Source organism: Numida meleagris, chromosome 16 (genome assembly GCF_002078875.1).
Source record: "Numida meleagris isolate 19003 breed g44 Domestic line chromosome 16, NumMel1.0, whole genome shotgun sequence".
Classification (NCBI taxonomy): Eukaryota; Metazoa; Chordata; class Aves; order Galliformes; family Numididae; genus Numida; species Numida meleagris.
In genome coordinates, this window is record NC_034424.1 from 7,569,214 (window position 1) to 7,588,980 (window position 19,767).

General features: G+C 53.5%; 1 protein-coding gene across 5 annotated transcripts; it reads right to left on the minus strand.

The window, feature by feature from the left end:
- EGFL7 (EGF like domain multiple 7) lies at nucleotides 179-15,093 on the minus strand. Of its 5 annotated transcripts, none has more exons than XM_021413544.1 (10): nucleotides 14,924-15,075; nucleotides 11,452-11,520; nucleotides 6,936-7,123; nucleotides 5,544-5,666; nucleotides 5,342-5,454; nucleotides 4,562-4,657; nucleotides 3,303-3,467; nucleotides 2,516-2,580; nucleotides 2,068-2,230; nucleotides 179-585 (listed from the first exon to the last, which is right to left on the minus strand). In XM_021413544.1, exons 3-10 carry the CDS (start codon nucleotides 7,013-7,015, stop codon nucleotides 563-565), a joined length of 828 nt encoding a protein of 275 aa, XP_021269219.1. In that variant the 5' UTR covers nucleotides 7,016-7,123; nucleotides 11,452-11,520; nucleotides 14,924-15,075; the 3' UTR covers nucleotides 179-562. The 5 variants fall into 5 exon arrangements, with proteins under 5 accessions (XP_021269219.1, XP_021269218.1, XP_021269217.1 ...); XM_021413543.1 differs by lacking the exon at nucleotides 14,924-15,075 and adding an exon at nucleotides 12,672-13,020; XM_021413542.1 differs by lacking the exon at nucleotides 11,452-11,520 and having other exon boundaries at nucleotides 14,924-15,093.

Consider the following 19,767-nt stretch of genomic DNA (forward strand, 5'->3'; position numbering starts at 1 on the left):
CAAGTGGGCTTTGTCCAACCTCCATCTGCAGAGCAGGTGTGCAGGGGACTCGGCCTCACCCTGTTGGCACAGCTGAGCTACACAGGTTTGTCCCTGTCTGCTCTGTGCTGATGATGGGAGTGTCACAGGGAAAGGTTTTGCATTGAAGCAATAAAACCAGACTCGGTGCCTTCAGGCCTGTGCAAAAGCATCGTGATTACTGCCCTCCAGGGCTAAGGAAAAGCCAGACAAAACCGAGGACCACATGAACTCGTGTAGAGCCAGTCTCTGGCACAGCCAGACAGGCGCTGCTAATGGCATGAGGTAAGGCATTTATTTTTTGCCTCTCCAGCAGGAATGGAGTGAGATGCTCAGGGTTAAAAGTCCAGTTTGGAAGTAACGGCATGACCTTTGGTAAGGTGAGCTGGAAGAGAAAACACTGGAGATGCTGATGGGAAGTCAGCCTTCTCCTGCTACCCTGTGTCTTCCTGGAGATGATGCATCTTCAGCCCCAGCCCAGGGCTGGAGAGTGAGACAAGAGCTACAGGTGCAGTCTGCCTGTTCTGATTCTTTGGGTGCTCAGCTAGAGTTCATTCTTGCAGGAACCTGGGAAGACAAAATAAGTAAGAATTAATAATCCAGCACTGCTGTTAACCAGGGTTTGGGGCGGTGGTGGGGGCTGGCACCTCCAACCAACATAGCAGTGGGCACAGAAGAGCGGGTTCCCTGTGCTGGCTGTAACCACCTCCCCTATCTTCCAGCATGTGCTAAATAATCTCACTATCTCTTTCCCCTAGAAAGATGAGGTTGACCTTTACACCTGTAAATGTCATCCACCTTTACTGTTTTCCCTTTGCTAAACAGCCCCCTGCTGGCTCCATCCTGCTGCCTCTGGGCCTGGCAAGCCTGTGCACAGCACCCCAAGGCAGGGAAGGCACTGTGACAAATGCCAGCTGGGACCAGGCTGTCCTGACCACAGCTGCAGCCGATGCTCTGCAAACCCCAGCACTCACTGCAGTACAACAGAACAGTCTTGTATCCTCCAGGGACTTCCAAGAACATGGGAGGGACAAAGGCAAGTTTTGCCTGCTGGGACAGGCTCTGCGAAAGCTAAATACAGGACTTTGGAGTCATCCCTTGGAACAAATCCATGTTACCTTGTGATGCTGCTCCCATTCCTCAGCGCTGTCACTAATAATAAGCATAGGGCAACACTAGGAAATTTGGTCTATGGAGACACTTGTAGGTTTTCATAATTACCCCTTTCTGAGGGTTTGTTTTTTTTTTTTTTTAAAATTTGCAGCTTCAAGCAAGCTCTTTGAAGTCGTAATACCTAAGCCATTAGCACAAGCAGTGAACTGGGACTGAGTATGCCCTGAAACCTTGCTGTCCCTTCCTCTTACCAAGCAATGCAACCCCTGTGCCTTTAGCACCAGGCTGCTGCCCCTCACGAGTCTGCTATTTAAGACATCTCTCTGGTGCACTGCGTGGCAAAGTACTGCTCTACAGACTTCAAAAAGAAACGTGCCTAAAGCTTCCCAGGCTCATAAATCTGCCAACTTGGGCACGCTCCCTAAACTTTCCTAATTGACTTTTTGGACTATCGAGTTTTTTAAGAGTTGGGGATTCTTTTCATGTCATCCTGGACTAAGTTACAGCCCTTCAGGGAGGGGACGGTGCTGGTGAGAGTGCTGTGGGAGTGAGTGCCCCACTGCTCACGGCAGTCTCATTCTGCTTCTACCCCAGAGCCCTGTTTCCCTGTGCCTCTCTTTCTCTGGCTGCTATGAGGGCAATCAGATGGTGCGGCCAAACAGACAGCTTTGGAATGAAGCTAATGGGTTGTTTGCATTCATCTTTTATTAATTACAGGCTGCTGAGTTTGAAGGAAGATAAAGATGAATAGTGGTATACGCGTTACTGATCTCTCTGCCTTGCATCTGCTCTCCACAGCCAAGCTCCGTGTTACAAACAGCCCCGAGCAAAGCTGTGGCGCTGAGCTCTGAGGCTGTCAGTGGTGTTTGAATGCGTGGGGAGAAACGGGGGCAGGCGCAGTGCAACGCTTCACCCCTCCTTTTTGCAGGCACTTACATGTCTCCAGCCGCTCCTCGAGGAAGGAGATCTGCTCGCTCAAGGAGTCGATTCTGTCCAGTTGCTGGAGGGAGTGGGACAGTCGGCTGATGGGGTCTGTGCCGACGTCCTCCGGTGCAGATGGCATGAGGTTGTGGAAGGGAGCCAGCACCAACTGGAGTTTCTGCAGGGAGAAGGGGAGCCATGAGCAGTCAGGAGGGCCCTGAGCGTGGTGTTTGTGTTGCGTTCAAAGGGCCACGGGGCTAGAAGAGCTGCTGTGAGGCTCTGCCGGCAGCGTGGAGCACAGCTGGGATCCTTGCCTGCTCCCTGCCTGCGTGAGGTCAGCGCGGTGTTAAAAATAGAGCAGGGGTGGAGGGAAACCCTGGCTGTGCGCAGCCTGGGCTTGGAGCTGGCTGCACGTGGCCACGAGCAGGGGAGGAAGGGGCGGAGGAGCACACCAAACACCAACCTGCTCCAGTGCTTCCACTCTGTTCTTCAGGTCTTTCATTTCTTCCTTCATTTCACTGGAAGGACCTGAATAAAAGGACCAAGATAAGTTAGCTAGTAAAAATCCATTGCCTGAGGTGAAGTGGGATGTGCTGGGCTCAGGCTAAGCGCTGCTGCTTGGTGCTCCCCTCCTAGGGAACCCCAGGGTTCAGGAACTGGATGCGATGCCTGCTGCAAGCGCAGCAGTACCTAGAATAAAGTGAGGGAGTTTCTCAGGCTGTGGGGTGATGCTTAAAGGACAAAATATCCTTTCATGCCTCTGTTGTCAACAGATGAGTTAGCAGCCATGTCTTCCCTGTCCCATGGTGAGCCCTGTTGAGGACAGGGAACATAGGCAGGTGGCTTTTGGGGCACATGTAGGTGGCTCTCCCAGGCGTTGCCCGCATGATGCCAGTGCTGACCACAACGCATTATTACTCACGGTACGAGTTTGAAGTGTCACAGCGCGTACCAAAAGTAATAATGAGCTGTCACCAGCGGCTCCCGATGCTCCTTGTGGCTCCGGATGGATGTGCCCCGTGGGAAGGATGATGGTGATGATGGAGAGCACAGCTGCAGCCCCGGCCACCACACACTACAGCCAGGCTTTGTCACCCCTACAGGGTCTGGCCTTGTGCACAAGGCAGGTTTTGTTCCATTCCCTAGCCCTTGCCACTCCTGCTCCAGCCACCCTGTGCTGTTGTGCTAATCCCAGGTTTCACCAAAGCTCCCGAGCAGCTGTTGCCATGCTGCAAGCAGTGGGCAGTTACCTGCTTGGCTGAAGGTTCCTGGTCCAGGGCCTGGCACCACGGGCTGGCACACCTTGCTATCAGCAGCGAGGCTAAAGCCATCCCGGCAGGCACAGCGAAAGCTCCCAGCTGTGTTGAAGCAGAGCTGGCTGCACCCATGGCTCCGGCCAGCACACTCGTCCACATCTGAAAGCACAGGGATGGTTCTGTGAGGACAGGGCTGGGAGTGAAATGCTCATGGGGCAAGGGGTGCAGATGGAGCAGGGGTGCTGCTCCCCCTGCCAGAGCCACACTGACGCCTGTAGGGTGGGGATGTGATGGGAACACAGCCGAGGCCCAGGTCACCCTCCCCAAACCTGGCTGGCATCTGTGTGGGTGCCCCTCAGACAGGGTGGGAGCGCACTAGGAAGATGCTGGTGTAAATACAGGATACCTATATTACTTATTTATCCAGAGGTAGAATCTGGCCTCCTTCCTACATCCCTCTCACCCTCATAAGGGTATAAAAGCAAAAGATAAACCCAGAAATGCCCATACTTCGGCCAGAGCAGGCACCATCCTTGAGCAGAGGGGTGCAGGCAGCCCCATGCTGCTGCTCTCAGTGCCTGGCTCTCATCCTGGATTTATGGCCGGGGTTTTGGTTCCAGCCAGCTGTGGTGAGGAGCTATCAGCCTTTCAAGTGTGTATAAAACCCAGTAACCTCTCCTCACACGGGGGAGTTATTAAAGCTGTTCCCACAAAGCAAAATGAGCAGAGCTGCTTCCCACGCCCGGGCAAATCTGTTCTAGGCAGTGGGAAAATCCTTTCCCCAGCGCTGGAGCCGGAGCTGTCAGCGATGCGCTCAGCCCTGCCCTGCCCAGCATGGGTCAGTGCCACTCACTCCTCCTCTGCCTTACAGGAGGATGGGAAGCCAGGAGATGTGGTGGAAGTGGTTTGCTCCATGCTGGTGTGCTCTGCCGGATATCCCTGTGCTCCAGTGAGGCATCAGGCTGCTCTTGCGCAAGAGTGGAGCCCTTCCCCTCCACCCCCAGATCTTCTTGCTTTACAGATTTAGTCTCTGCAGCAAACGGGTGTCTTCATTTACAGCAAGAGTTTACAAAGGCTGGGAGATGGGTCACTGTAAATACGCAGTCTTGGGACATCCCCATGAGTGCGAGGGCTGCTCTGCCGAAGGCCCCTTGCTGACTGCAGTCACAGCAGAGCACAGCCCCAGCTCATGCTGACCTAGCACGGTCCCCCATGCCAGGAGGTGCCAGGAGGGGAGCAGGGTGCAGCAGTACCTGTCTGGCAGGAAGGCCCCATCCAGCCGGGCGGGCAGGCACATCTGCCAGGGAAGGCACAGCGGCCGCCATTCTGGCACGGCACCTGGCACAGAGCTGCAAAAGCAAACGAGCACAGCGTCACTTGGTGGGGCTGGGCATCCCCCTCCCCTACCTCCATACGCATGCATTGTGCACACACACAGGACAGCACAGCCTTGTGCCAGCCCTGGGCATGGGCTGCTTCATCCTGGTGGTGCTGGGCTGTGCTGGGGTGTGCTGGGAATGGCAGGAGTGGGATAAACAGGCCTTGGTTTGGAAAGGGGCTGAGGGGCCTGCAACCAGCTCAGGTCAGGGGAGGGATTGCACTCTGACAGCTCAGGAGAGCGTCTGGTGTTGCTCTCTAAGCTCTTCTGGAGACAGATTAGCTGCTGATGTGCCAATGTGTTCTGCATTTGTTTCATGTTGCACATCACAATGTCCTCCTGAAAGCATTTCTCTTCCATTACTGCTGATTTATACGGAAGGAACTTGCTCATTTTATTTATCCTCTGGTAACTCTAAAGTTAATAAACGATCCCAGAGGAAAAAGGCCTGAAGCAGCCAAGAAAGCCTAGAAATTAATCAGAAATTGAGCCACATTTGGTTGTGCTATTGGATGCTAAAAATGTAAATGGACAAGAATCAGACTGGTGCTGGTCAACAAGATTGCTGGCTGCTGGGACCTCAGCCACCCAGAGTCAGGGGGCTGGAGGACAGCAAGGTGAGCAGGGCAGCGGGGTGGCCCAGTGGCTTCATTACCTGTATTGCAGCTGAGCTCGTAGCTGCTGGTTCTGCTCCAGCCAGGACAGCACGAAGCCACGGGCTGGGGTACCTGTTTGTACACCTGCCGGTAGGCAACCTTGTAGATGGTCCTGCAATGCAGAGATGGGGCTGAGTATCAGGGGCAGCCCAAAGCCCCCAACCCCGCTCCCACACCGCTGCACGTGCTGCTTCCCCCCACCTGTAGGTGCTGCACAGGCGGTGGCCCTGGCAGGTGGTGAGGTAGGGCAGGTACACGGGCTGCACGTGGGACTCGGTGTGGGCGGCCGTGCGGCTCCGCGGCTCCGCAGCGCAGGTCCTACGGCTGAGCAAAGGACAGCAGGTCAGGCAGTGGCTGGCAAGCAACCCGCTGCTTCCCCCCTCATCCTGAAAGGGCCATGCTGATTTACACCAGCTGGGGACGTGGCCTGACAACTCCTAATTGCACACGGCTATTTAAGAGGCGGTGGCTCATTGCCCAAGTGACCCAGGAGGTGACTTCATGCTGTTAGGGCAGCAACACAAAGCTGCCAGCACTGCGGGCTGAGTGGCCCCTTCCTCCCCACACCCTGCACAAAGGCACTGACACCCCAGTTGGGGTCCAGATTTAGGGGGGATTTACTCAGAGCACTTTTCCTCCCATTCACTGCCTCCCTTCCCCTAAAATCAATCACTTTTCAGACGTCTCTTTTCCTTTCTGAGCTTTCTGCACTCCTGAACCTGACGTGCCTTTGGACACCAATGAATTAATGATTTCACAGAAAGAATCAGGCTGATGGCAAGAAGGTAGAAGACAGAGGAAAGTCGTCCTCTGTTCCTCCAAAGACAACTGAGACCCAGTCAAAAACTTTCCCAAGGCCAACAGCCCAAACTGATACATTAAAGATTCTTTCTCTTCAACATTCTCCAGCAGGTCCGTCCCACCAAGGAACTTGCGTGCTCATCTCAGCCTCCCAGCTCAATTATAAACTAGAATTAAAAGGCCGGGAATTAGCACGGACATCAGCTGGCTTCCATTAACTCCAGAAAACTCCTTTCAGCTTCACTGGTTAACGTTACAGAAGATGCAGTTTTTAAATGGAAATTGTTTGCTTTGCAAATTTTATAATAAAGCTATAGCTGCAATGTGTGCGTGCGAGAGAGGAATTCAGCCTGTGGGTTTAGTCACGACCAGAATGTGAAAGGTTTAATTCTAGAGGAGAGCATTTCAATGTAAAAACAAACTTCGGAAAAAATGAGCTGGATCTGGGGGGCGGGGGCTGAGCTGGAGCTCCTTTTGGTGGGGGAAGAAACTGGGGCACTGAGCGCTGAGGCACCGAGTGCTGGGCCTCCTCTGGCCGCGGAGATGCTCGGGCTGCGCTGGGACAGGGACAGTGTCAGATCTAATTCCTGGGAAGAAAACAGACCCCGGCCAAGATGTGACTCTGCAGAGCCTCCTCCCAGCTCCCCACCCAGCCAGGTGGCCCTGGTGCCACCCCAGCTGAACGATGCTCCCCAATCACGGGTGAGAATGAGCCATGCCATGCCTTGCAGACGGGCTCAGCATGTGCTCGTGAGGACAGATCAGGGAGATGCAGACAAAAAGGAGGCTTACCCCATCCGGGCAAAACAGTCTGTGCTGGTGGCGCTGAGGATGAAGGCGAGTCCCGAGAGCAGGCAGCTGATTCGGTGCATGTCCTGTCCCCTCCCTGCAGCACTCCGGGCTGTGCAGCACACACCGGGGTCACTCCTCGGTGGGAAGCGCGGGCTCCTAGCGCATGGCTTGCTCTTCAGCGGCAAACTCTGGAACAGAGAGAATAATGGTGTGAGCACGTGGTGCCCATCCCCAGCTGATGGCATCCGATGGAGCCGTGGTGACATGAGACTGATGGCCAAGTTTGTGCTGAGGGAATAGAAACGTCCCTGTAAGGCATCCCCAAGGTGCTGGGTGGGGTGGTTGTGCTGTGCGTAGGACTTGTGCCTTATTGCAAGCCCTGGCAGGATGCAAAACAAAAAGGAATGAGGTTGTTTGCTTCCCAGTGACACATGGGGGGTACAGGACCCGGCAGGCCACAGCATAGGGAACAGGGGACGTGTGGGATTGGGCCATCGCTGAGGCAGGCTCCTGCTGGCACACACCAGGGGGCTGCACCCCTCGTTGGGCTGCACAGAAGGAACCTGCATCATTCCGAAACATGCAGCCAATTCCAGGCAGCAAGGCCAAAACAATGGCCTGTAATTTCTTAATCCATACAGCATTGTAAAGCTGCATTTTCCCACCACATAACGTACTGAAATCTGATCTTCTTCTCTTTAAAATACAAGTTCTTGCCAGAGAAAAGTGCTTTAAGGGCCATATGTACTGTCTGTAGAGTCAGCACTGAGTTGGAAATAAAGAGGCTTTGATTTTCCAGCAATAGGACAAACATGAAGCAGGGCTGAAGAAAGTCAATAACAATGCCTAATTTAAAAAATATCCAATTTGAACAAAACAGTTGGCCTCCGGATGGCAGCAGTTAAAGGAGGAAGAAATAAAGAATCCCACCTTAAACATATGACAATTAAAGAAGGAGTCAGCCTTTCTGATTAATCTTTGGAAAAGAAGCTGCTTTACTGGGACGCAGCACAACAGGAAACATCCTTCTGAAACTGCAGATAAAGCGAGCTACCTAAGAGGTTCTAAAATCCTCAGGTGATGTGGGGTGAGACCAGACTGCAGGGCTGCAAACTCCTCTGGGACAATTCCTAACTCCAAGCTGTTGGGAATATCCATTTGTAGACCCGTAAATCTCCAAGTCCCTCTCCAAGCCAGGCAGCAGCATCTCTTTGTTAGGGTGAAGGAGGCACAGGAGGACCCTCCTGCAAATGGCACCACCAGCAAGGCAAAGGCTCCCTGCACCAAGCTGGGCACCCACCATGGCCAGGACACAGCTTGGCTTGCCCGTGCCTTGCCCAGAGCTATACACAGACACATACTTTCCTTCCAGCCACAGATCCTCTGGCTAGTGGTGCTACTCCAGAGGTCTGTAAGGCAAACTCTGCCAACCATCGCAGTCCTCCTACAGAATTCCTGCAGCTGCCATGGGAACTTTCCCCGTGGGGAAGGCAAGAAACACAGGGCACAAGCTTAAAATACAGACAGCTTGCTTCTTTCTCTTCGAAATAGAGCAGCATTGTCCTACCTCCAGTGGTCAGAATATCCCTCTGGGTCATAAAATTATGGTTGCTTAATACCAGATACAGTTTCAAAAGTGGAAAATATGATAGTAAATACTTGTGTTTTTAATGAGTATATGAAAACCAGTCCCTCCAAAACTGCAGAAGATCCTCCAACCTGTTGCCACTACTATTCCAGTATTCCCTTTTTAAAGCACATGAAGCTACATAGGAGCATCCAAGTTTTTGCTGGTTATGGGCTCAGCCATGTGCTCCTGAAGGGAGGCTGTGGGGCCGCTCCTGCCAGCCGGAACCATTCCCATTCTACCTCTGTGCTCTCTAACTTGCATCAGCAACCAAGGGGAAAATACAACCCCAAAGGGAGCTGATGTGGGCAGTGCTTCGTCCAGCTCTGCCCATGGAAGTCGGGCTAAAACTCCAGGTGATGCCAGCAGCATGAGATGGGCTCTGTCTCCAAAGAGGAGCAAGAGAACCCAGCCCTTCAGGAGGATGCAATAACCCCCACGCCAACACAGCAGCTGCACTTCTTTGAACAGCGTGGCCTGGTTCTGCAGGTGGAACCGTTGCTCCCAATGGCGTCCTCAGATGCCAGACCCTCCTGGAGGGCACCAGCATCAGGGGGATGGATTTTCCCCTACAAACACTTCCAGCTGTTCTCTGCACAGGCTGGGATGTGGGCACCATGGAGCTGAGCACGGAGAAGTGGGCACCGCGGAGCAGAGCACGGGGACACGGGCACAACGGGAGCAGGGACGCGGGCACGATGGGAGCAAGGCGCAGGGACAGGGCACCACAGAAGAGCGTGCAGGGCAGTGGGATCCGTGGAGCTGGGTGCAGGGACACGGGCACCACGGGAGAGGCTGCAGGGTACGGACACCGGGCGCAGGGATGACACCCCCAGCCCACAACAGGCCCAAACCCCGCTCTCCGGGCTCCGCACCCCCCGGGGCAGGACGAGCCCTGCCCGCACCCCCCGGGACCCTTCCCCGGCCGGCCCTGCCCGCAGCCCGCAGCCCGCAGCCCGCAGCCCCGCAGCCGCTCCGGTCCCGCTCCGCCGCCTCCTCCCGCCCCGCGCGGTGCCGTCCCCGCTCCCCCCGCCGCCCGCTTCGCCCCGCGGAGGATGCGGCGGTGGCAGGCGCGATCCCCCCCGGCCCCGCGTCTCCGGCCCCTCTCCCCACCCCGGGCAGCGGGCGCAGCCGCCGGGACTCACCGGTGGCGGTGGCGGAGCCGCGGAGTCGCCGCCGCGCCGAGGCCCCCCGCGCGTTTCCTCCCCCCCAGGCCGAGCCGGTCCCTCCGCCCCGGCCCAATGAGCTCCCGGCGGGGAGGAAAGCGGAGCCTCCCGGCCTGGGGGAAGCGCCGGGACCCGGGGAGCCTCCGCCTGCCCCCGCCCCGCCGCCCGCCACCTGCCCCTGCCGAGCTGCTCCGGGGGACGCGCGGGCACAGGGCAGAGCCCCCCACCGCAGCCTGGCCCCGCTCCGCGCTGCCGCGGTGCCCCCGTGCCGTCCCTGCCACGCTGGCTCCGAGCAGGGGACCGCCGCTTCGGTGCCGGTTTCCAGGCTCACCTGCAGAGCGCCCGGACGGCCCCGCAAAGCGCTACGAGGCGCCCGACCCCCTCGCAGAGCAGCTCTCCTGGGTGGGCAGGGGATTAACGGCCGGGCAGGGAGATCCCTGCGAAGCCCCCAGCCCTTCCCGGGCTACCGTGAAATCGCCCATCACCGGTGCGGTGACCAGGGCAAATTTCCCTCTCTGTACTAATAAAGGCTGTGTCTGGTTCTGCATCTCCTTCCCCCGGACACCCAACACACCAGATCGAGCCACAGGGTCCCACCATGCCCCCGGGATCTCCCTGAGCTCATTCCAACAGCAAACTCCTGCAGGAGAGCGCAGTGAGCTGCCAGGACATGGATCAGCCCTGCGAGCCCTAGGGGATGCTTGAAGGCTCCCTCGGATGCCCTGGGGCAGATGAGGCAGGCCGGTCCCCCTGCTGCCCCGCAGGCTTCTGCTATTAAGCACTCACTTATTTATCAAAGAAAAAATCCTGCAGTTCGGTTAGTGCCAAACTGCCACTTGTTTTGTCTACATTTTTTCCCTGGGAAATTAGAGCACAGAGGTTTATTGTTTTTCAAATGACTTAGGCGCCTGCCCATGCTCAGAACCAGCCTTAAAGATAGCAGGGGTCTGATGTGTAAATGAATGGCAGGATACACCCTCCTGGGAATATTTGTTCCCATTAAGTTTTGCAATAATTTTTTTTTTTTTTTTTTTGAAAGCATGTAGGCCATTTAAAGGAAATATTTACCAGTTAAACAATAATAGCTGCAAAAGAGCAACTGAGCTCACTGCTTTCCCCCTGGGTACGCTCCGGCTGCTAACTGAATTGGAGCTGCCACGGGTTGCACTGCGCCCTGCAGCAAAGCCGCTGCGTGCAAGGTGTGCTGGGGGGCCTTCAGCTGGGCCCGTGGGGCAGCTTTGCTCGTGTCCTCCCCAGGGAAGGGAGCGGAGCAGATGGGAGTCAGCTCTGGGATGCACTGGTGGAGATGGAGCTTCATCGCCAGGGAGGACGGTGCGTGCTGGAGGCAGGATCGCTGCCCACAGCCAGGGGAGGGTTGTGGTGGAAGCTGTGGAAGCGCAGCGCCGTGTTAACACGGCATCTTACATTGCACAAGCAGGAAACAGAACGGTTTGCTCACTCAGCCAACCTCTGGGGAATGATTGCAGCTCACGTAATCTCATAAGCGCAAAGCGCAGGCAACTTTTCCCAAGAGCCTCAGAGGGACGGTCATTATCTTACCGTGCAGAGAGCGTTACTGTTTTTTTCTGGTTTATGGGGGAGATGCATGGTGCCTGATACTCAGCTTGCCTAATAGTTGCAAAATGTGCTCAGAAGCTGGTGGAAAGCTTCTGCCTGGCTGCGTGCAAAGCACAGTGTCTAACTGCACGGCCGAGACACTCACCTTATCCACAGTGCTCTGTCACCCGGCCCGAGCACGGATCCTTTCCTTAAGGAGCATCTTGGTTTCTCACTGTCAGAACAGAAAAGCCCGTGGTTACAAACTCCCTCCATCCTGCGGGCAGCTATCAGTGATCCACGGGGGACCTGGTGTGGGGCTCCCAGATGCTCCCCATAGCTCCAGGAGAAGCGGGGTGCCCCATTCCTGCTGACACCTCCTGGCTATATCCGAGTTCCCCTTCCTCTCACTGGGGATCCCACCTGCTGTTCCCCAGCACTGTGTTCTACCACCTGTAATATTTTCATGCCCTCGTTTGAAGATCTCTCACTCCAGGGTTAAGCACAATGCCTTCACGGTCTCTGTTAACGCCCTCTCAACCATTCCACAACAATTCCTGAAGCGCATTATTTTAAAATTCAGCAATTATTTCAGTTACCACATGTTTGCTTTTCAGCTTCATTTACTTGGCCAAATCTTTGCACAAGCGAGAGCCCGTGTTATCTGCTTAAGAACTGCAGATAGCCCATTAAAAGAGCATTTAATCCTCCACTCGTGGGGGGGGTTCAGTGCCTTGTATGCCAATATTCATTATGCTGGGAGGAAATCCCGCAGGACAGAGCCTGGCAAAGTTCCCTTGAAGGCAACAGAGTTCTACCAGCTCTGAGCAGGGGAAGGTCAGAAATCAGCCCTGCTAACATCGGTGTGATAAGCTGCTCACCATGGCAGTAAGGGATTTTGGCTCGTAACTGCATGTCTGCCTGAATTTGAAGCCTTCCTTGGGCAGGCGGTTTCCCTGCTTCCTCCAAAGCTTTCTCCCTTGCACTTTAGAAGCGTACTCCCACGACATCTAATATTAATACTTGTCTCCAGGCCAAGACAGAAATGTTTCTGCCCAACCTCCCTCTTAGATTTAACAACGTTAAATCTCATTTCCCACTGTTCTACCGTCAGTGAGAGCTACAGGGAGCCCCAAGCTTCACCCAGAGCAGGACACAAACCACACACCAGAGGGGCTGGAAGGTAGAACAGCCACCCAGCCCCAGATCCAACCCTCCTGAGGTGGCCGAATGCGATGTGCTCACATACAGGAGAGCTTCCCCAGGCTGGGGCCAGAGGTGCTGAAGTGACAGCTGGAGATGGATGGATGGGGAAAGAGACAGGAGAGTGACACACATACAGATGCAAAACCTTTCAGCTGCTACAAGGCATGCCTGACCCCGTACCTGCTGTGCACAATGGTCTCTCGCTGGCCTCCATGGGGATTTGGCTCAGAACTGGGACTACTTGCTGAAGCAAAAGGAATTTTTGGTGATTCCAAAAAAAAAAAAGAGGAATCAGCTTTTTCTGTCTTAGGACAAATTCTTTTGTTCAGGCTTTTCATAAAGCTGTTTGTTATCGTTACACCAAAGTTTAGGCTTTGGAGCAGCCCCTGTTCTGCAGAGTCCTGTAAGGAAAAAGACCTCCCACTACTCTATTATGTTCCATATTGTTCTCCATTGCGTCAGCTGCAGACCAGTTATCTCAGTGGAAATCTAGTGAAGTCCATTGATGTCAATGGGATCAAAGCAGGTCAAACCAAGAAAAGTGCTTGGCCCGTAGCACTGAGTCTCTCGTCACCAGTTGCCAAGTGCAATGAGTATTATGATCCAGATCAAATTCCCACAAAGTGACTTTTTTTTTTTTTGTCTGAGTAAGGACTTAACAAACATTAAGTGTCCCAGGAGCAGTATGTTATAACTCGAGCCCACCAGAGACAAACTGCAGCCTAAATGTAGCCATGCAAAAACAAATGCGTAAACAGGACAACATCCTGCAGCCACGTTTATTTTCCTTTAGTGCACACAGATGAGTTCTCATGTACATTTCGAGGTGCCAGTAATGGCTGCTGCATAAAAACTGGGAAATGATCCATCTCACTTAGGAATAAACTGAATCTTGCTGCTTTCTGTGAAATTTCCCTGGCAAAAACTGGCATTAGTCAGTGGGGAATGGCTCCCGCCCCAACTTTCCCCTCTGCATTTTTCCAGTGAATCGCTCCCCGAGGAGCACACAGAAAGCGGGATGGGAATGGCTGCAAGATGCACGCATGGCTCAGTTGGTCCTTTAATCACAGCCATGCCAGTGAACAGCTTTTTTTGCTCTAATTATCTTTCCACATCAAGAGAAAGACTCCAGCTCCAGAAATCTGTGCCAAGCAGAGCTCCTCCTTGCCATCACCTCCTGAGTGATGGGCAGACCTATAGCGTTCACGCTGGGAGAGGGGACAGAGAATTAAATAACATATTATATTACCTTCTTCTGTTTCCAAAGGCCCTTTCCTTTTCTTTCTCTGCCTGCTCTGAAAGCTCACGTTAAATCTTTTTTCTGCATGCGCTTCTGCTGCTGGTGTGACAGTGAGTCAGGTTCGTTTACACTAATTTGTTGCAGTTTGTAAATCTGTCTCCCTGGAGCCAGACCCATCTGCAGCATCAGAGTCTGGGAAATGGCTCAAATAAGCCTGCATCCCAGACTCAATTTCTCTTCTTTGCCTCTAGGGAAAGTGGTGCAGAGCTGATAGTTCAGCAGCATAGAGAGAAACTGACTCAATGACGGAATGAAGTCTTGATCACAGGGAATAGCATTCAAAGCCTGCCAGGGCAGAGGTGTATGCCCACCTCTAACCCCGCTGTTACCCAGAGCAGAGGCAGGTTTGCGTGGGAGGCTCAGGGTCCACCACCGCATCTGGGCTTCTGCCTTGCACCGCTCCCCAGGCAATACCAGAGCTTCACATGAATTTTACCCCTTGCAAAATCTTATTATTTCTTCTGCGAATGTTAAATCCTGTGAAAAAGCATGCTCATTTTTTTCTGCCAAGAGCTATTCAGTGGCATGGTGCTGCTTCATGTGCGTGGGTACCCAGCTGCTCCTACCCACAGCCATCCTTTATCCCCAAACACCTCAGGTGAGGAACTGAGCCTCCTGCCTGCACTGTGTAATGCCACAGAAGAGGACAGCAGGACCCACAGGTTACTGAAACAGTGCACAGAACACTCATGGTTACAAATGCCAGAGGCTTTGCTGAGCTTCTGGCATGCTCCAAACTTGCAGTTACCAGTGTCAGCCTCGGCAGAGCCCTGTATAACATGCCCTATAATGTGCTGTAGCAGAGGTGCTCAGAGACAGGCAGATGGAAACAGAGAAGGAGTTATGGAAAGAAAAGTGAAATCACATGCACAAGCGTTGCAGCCTTCCTCCACAAGCACAGGAGATAAAACAAATCCTCTGTCCGGCTGCCAGGGCTCTGCCATCCCTGGAAAGCAGCCTGAGCAGCAGTGGGTGATTTCAAAGAGCAGTGCTACAGGTCGGGCCGGGCTCCGAGCAAACCAGCATCGGGGACATCCCTCGGCTGGCGAGGGCTCCCCGTGGCCCCGCAATCCCTCCGACCCACTCCATCCCACCTGCCCTGCTGCAGTGACAGCCACGGCTCATCCCATACCTGCAGTGCCCCGCTGTCCCTCGCCGCGGTGGGACCGGCCCCGCTGCCACACTGCCTCGTGGCCACCGGCCAACATCCCCCCATGGCCGCCCTGGGCCCGGAGCCGGGCACCCGCCTGGCACCCCCCGCATGGCCGCCCGCTGGCCGCGCACAGGCAGGAGGTGGCTGCTGAGGTGGAAGGGCGGCTTTTTATGCTTTTCTTCCTGTATAAATCAGGCCGGGGATGGACAATCCCAGACAGGACTTCCTGTGTGTGTTGTGCACTGATAACGGGGCGTTGTGAGGAGAACAAACACGGCCGCCGCAGGCCCAGAGGGGAGAGGGGCTGTGGGGCGGCACCCCTGCGCCGTGCCTGCCAGCCCCAGAGATGGGGGGCACAGCACAGTGCCCCGGGGCTGTGGGGAGGGCCAGGCGGCCAAGGAGGAGGTGCTGACCGCCCGCCTGGGCCCCCGCCTGCACCACAACACACTGCCGGCCTAAGATGGCTGCTCCTGTCCTTCCGTCCTGCACCCCACAGCATACAGCTCGGCTGTCACTGTCACAACCACGCTCAGAGGGGACTGCCAGGGATCCCTGCTGTGTCAGGGCACCCTCAGCTCATGCCAGGTGTGCCAGGGCCAGCAGCCATCTTCCCGATGGGGCCGTCTTGGTGTGTGGCACCAGCCTAGTATAGTGGATGGCCTGAAATTTGGGTAGTACCTCAGCGGTCAGGCAGTTCGGTGGCCGGCTCATCACAGCACTAGTGGGAGTGATCCCTGCATTAGGGAAGAGTGAGGCACAAGGCCATGTGGGCCACTAAACAAACTGGAAACCACTCAGCAAAGATGGCCCCTTCAGTGGCAGGTGCAGAAAAACCTGCCCCTGCTCCCTCACGTTGAAGGCCATTCTGGGGCAAAGCCCCAGGAAAGATTTCTACTTAAGCACATGTGTATGGTTCTGCATGAGCACAGGAGGAATTCAGAGCCACCACACCTGCCCTGCTGGTGCGGGGCGGCTCTGTGGGCCGTGCTCACATCGCACTGCGTCCTCTCGGCCCAGGCAGAGCAGCCATGCTCATGCGCAGGCTCAACAGCAGAGGATGACTCCCACCCTGATTCAGCAAAATACTACTCCGGGCAAGTCCCCTAGGGCTTGCAAAATATTCCTGTGTTTATTTATATAAATGCATGGCTAAAGAAAGACCCCGTTTGTTTTCCTTGGCAGAAGGGTATTTTTCAAAGCTGTTTTCTGCTGCCCACCATTCTTTCCAGCAATAGGTGATTTTGTACTGCGGGCTGCTTCACGCAAGCACTGCCAGCCGAAGGATTCCATGGGAGCTCCTCCCCACCTCCTCTGGACTGAAACCCCTGAACTCTGGGGACAACTTGAGGCCCAGCCTCTATCACCCAGAGCACTGCTTGGCCCTATGCCACTTTTCCTGTGTGCTCTGCCCTCATCGCTGGGGCACTTATTGCACATACGGCTGCATACAGGAGTGCTCTGAGCTCATCGACAGAGAAGCATGGGAGGGGATGTGTGGAAAATGCTTCCTGTTTACTCAGCCGTCATCTGCTGGAGTGGGAAGCAGGCAGCAGGGGCCACACAATGGGTCGCTTTAAATTTGAGATTTGCTCACAGCCTCCCTCAACCTATGCACCTCCATCATCTTCAGACCTCCTGCTGGCATCCCCCAGCACACACAGCCCCAGCAGTAGCCCCAGCCCACGACACGGTAACATTTTGGTAGTGGTGAGGTTGCAGTGGGACTCGCTGCAGGCTGACCATGGGGCATGCAAGAAGACAAAGCCAGGACATGTGCTCCTCCAACAGCCCTGCAGCATTCAGGGCCCGTCAGGCATGAATTGTGCAGAGGGACAGAAAGGCATTAGACTCCTCATTAGCACCAGCCAATTAGCATGGCATGCTGCTCTCCCATCAGCTGACAGACTGCAGCTGAATACCTCCTGCCCACACTGATCCCTTCAGCACTTTCAATATAACATCAATTACCAAGCAGCAATCAAAATCAGTTGACAAAATCTCCACATTCACTTTGCACGGCTTTCTGCAGCGCAGGGAGCATGAGGCAACCCAGTCATGCCTGGGGCACCGCTGCTCCTCTGCAGAGCCAGCCCCAGCCTCAGCTCCAGCCCTGAGCAGGCTCAGGAGCACAGCATCAAGTGTTTCCAGGCTTGGGCTGCTCCAAGTCCTTGAGTGACAGCTCAAGGTCCTCTTTACTTCCCCCTTCCTGTATTCTCCATGGAAAAAACTTCTGCCCTTGCTTGTTTTATCATCGGTGGATAATAAAAGCATCAGTCCCACTGCAGGGATGTTCTGCTGCTTACTCAACTAATACCTATGCACTGCTTTTAAAATCCTGCATGAAACTTGCCTGCATAAATTTAACTGCTAATTTTAGGCATTGTGAGCTGCCATAGGATTTATTTCTTCGTTAGTGCTTCTCGCCATGTGGGAGAGCCTTGGGAGGCTGGCAGACAACTGCAGCTTTGCCAGGAAACAGATTTGTCTGCTCCTGGTGAAAATCTTACATGAAAAGGAACTTTATCCACATTTTGTGTTTTAGAAAGTGCCATCCCTGAGAAATATGGATTTGGGAAAAGGTCCCCAGGGATGATCAAAGTCCCGCAGTTCAAAGATTGAGCCTTAGTGCACCAGCATTGGAACAATTAACCAAAATGGTTCCTCACCCACTGAAACTTCTCTGCTGGTTTAAAAAAAAAAAAATTAAAACAAAATTCCCCCAGAATGTGGGCTTCAGCCCCCCTGTTGCTCCCTGCATCTCTGCTCCCAACAGAGTTCAAGGACAGCCCGATAAGAGAGGGAGAAAGTGGAAGAGACAGGGAGCAGAGACTAAACATTGTGCAAGCTGCTGTCTGCCACACAAGCATCAAATTGGGACCTAGGCACAAACTGTCATGTCCCTCAGCACCGTTTTTTGTGGTGCCATTGGGACCCCAGCATGCCCCAGCCCATAGGGAACAGGGACGTACCTTGTTGCTGGTGTTGTGACAGCATGGAGGACAGAGACAGGAAAAAGCCCAGAGCTTCTCTTATGCTAAGCCAGCTTGGTGACGGACTCCCTTATCCTCGCTTTGGGGGAGATAAGGTTTCAGTGCTGACTTCCAGAGCAGCTTTGTATCTCACGGTTACCTCCCTGCAGTGGGTATCAGGCATTCAGAAAACATTTGAACATGACCATATCTTTCTGAAACCTGTGTGCAATGGAAAGACACACAGGGTGGATCAGATTGACCCCATGGGGTTCTCAGTGTCTTGCTGTCCATGTGACAAAACAGGTTTCCTCAGCCAAGTGTCCCAGCTCCCTACTGGGCTGGAACACCGAGCGCTTCCCCTGGTGGGGAGGAGGTGTGATCCCACCACGAGTGTCCTGCTTCAGAACCCGGGTGATCCACGGCCATTTTGAGGGCCAATCCAGATTAATGTTTGGTTTAGTGAATTGGTGAGAACTGCATCTTATTGCAGCAAGCCGCTTTGTCTGTTGTCCCCGACATATGTGTATATTGGAAAATCAGCTGCATTTCTCCAGGATGATTTACTGACATCTGTGCTGTCCCCTATGAGGGACCTGGGGCATTGGCTGTGTGCAATTTGGGTAAAGTGAGGACAGGGCCCTCCTGGTGCCCAAAGCCTTCACACCAGCTCACACAGGGCTGGATTCAGCAGGAAGGCACCGAAAGGGGAAACATTGCCCTCTCACCACAGAAAAGCAATTTTCGTGTCACAAAATGGTGCTGGATCCCACAGGGCATCTACTTCTGGGCTGCTCCATCCTCCACCAAAGTCCTGAGTGCCAAGACCTCTCTGACTCCCTCTCCCACCAAATTTTCCTGATCATTCCAGACAACAATAAGAGAAACGTTAAAACTATCCAGCTACAGAACAAAACCTTACAACTGATTAAAAGGTTTCTATGTTAAAAATAATCATTGTGTTGAGAAACACACTGTAAAGGCCAGTTCTGATCTCATCGGCATGGCACCAAATCCAGATGAGATCTCCATGGAGAAGTCCTGAAGAATAGGTAAATGGTGAAATTACAATCAGCATTCACCTGTGTAGGACTCGATGCCTTATTTTTTAATGAAATTAATGAGGTGTGTCGTAGATTACTGTCTCCCTATGAGTGGATCTAATTCCTTGGTTGAAAGTCCTCCTCAGGAAACATTTATGTCTTTCTGCTGACTTCACTGGATTTCAGCAACATAATAGAGAAGTGGAATTCAGCCTAAAAGCCAGACAGTGAATGCAGAAGTCAGGACTTAGGAAAAAGATACAAAAAAAGAACTGTTGATATGCCTCTTCTCTGACACGTCGCAGCGTATCAGCATGGCCACTGCCTTTATTTTGTTTAATCACTTATCTCCACGAAGGGAAGAGGAAATTCCCAAGAATGCAAGATCGTTAAAAATATTAACCAGGCCTGGTGATTATTTTTGGTAGCTAAAAGCTTCCTGGCCGAAGGGTTTGGGTTTGCATTGGACTTCAGTAAATGTTTTAGGATAACTTTCATAAATACCCATTATACTCAAATCACTGTGCAGTTTACAATTCAGCGGGGAAGGGCGGGTGTGCGTTTCTCGTTCTTTGTTTTGTAATGCAGCATGGTAAAGTGCATAGCACTCCGCTGGATTAGGATTAGCTATTTTCTTGTATCCTTAAATAAAGGACTAGTTCACACAGTCCGAAATCTCTGTTTCCTTTCTGGCAGGAAACAGGAAGTGAATGCAAGGGGCAGATTTGGAGTTTGCTTGTAAAGAACAATCGAACTCCCATCCAGAGGGGAAGGGGATCTGCGTCAAGAGGAATTCACTTTTTTTTTTTTT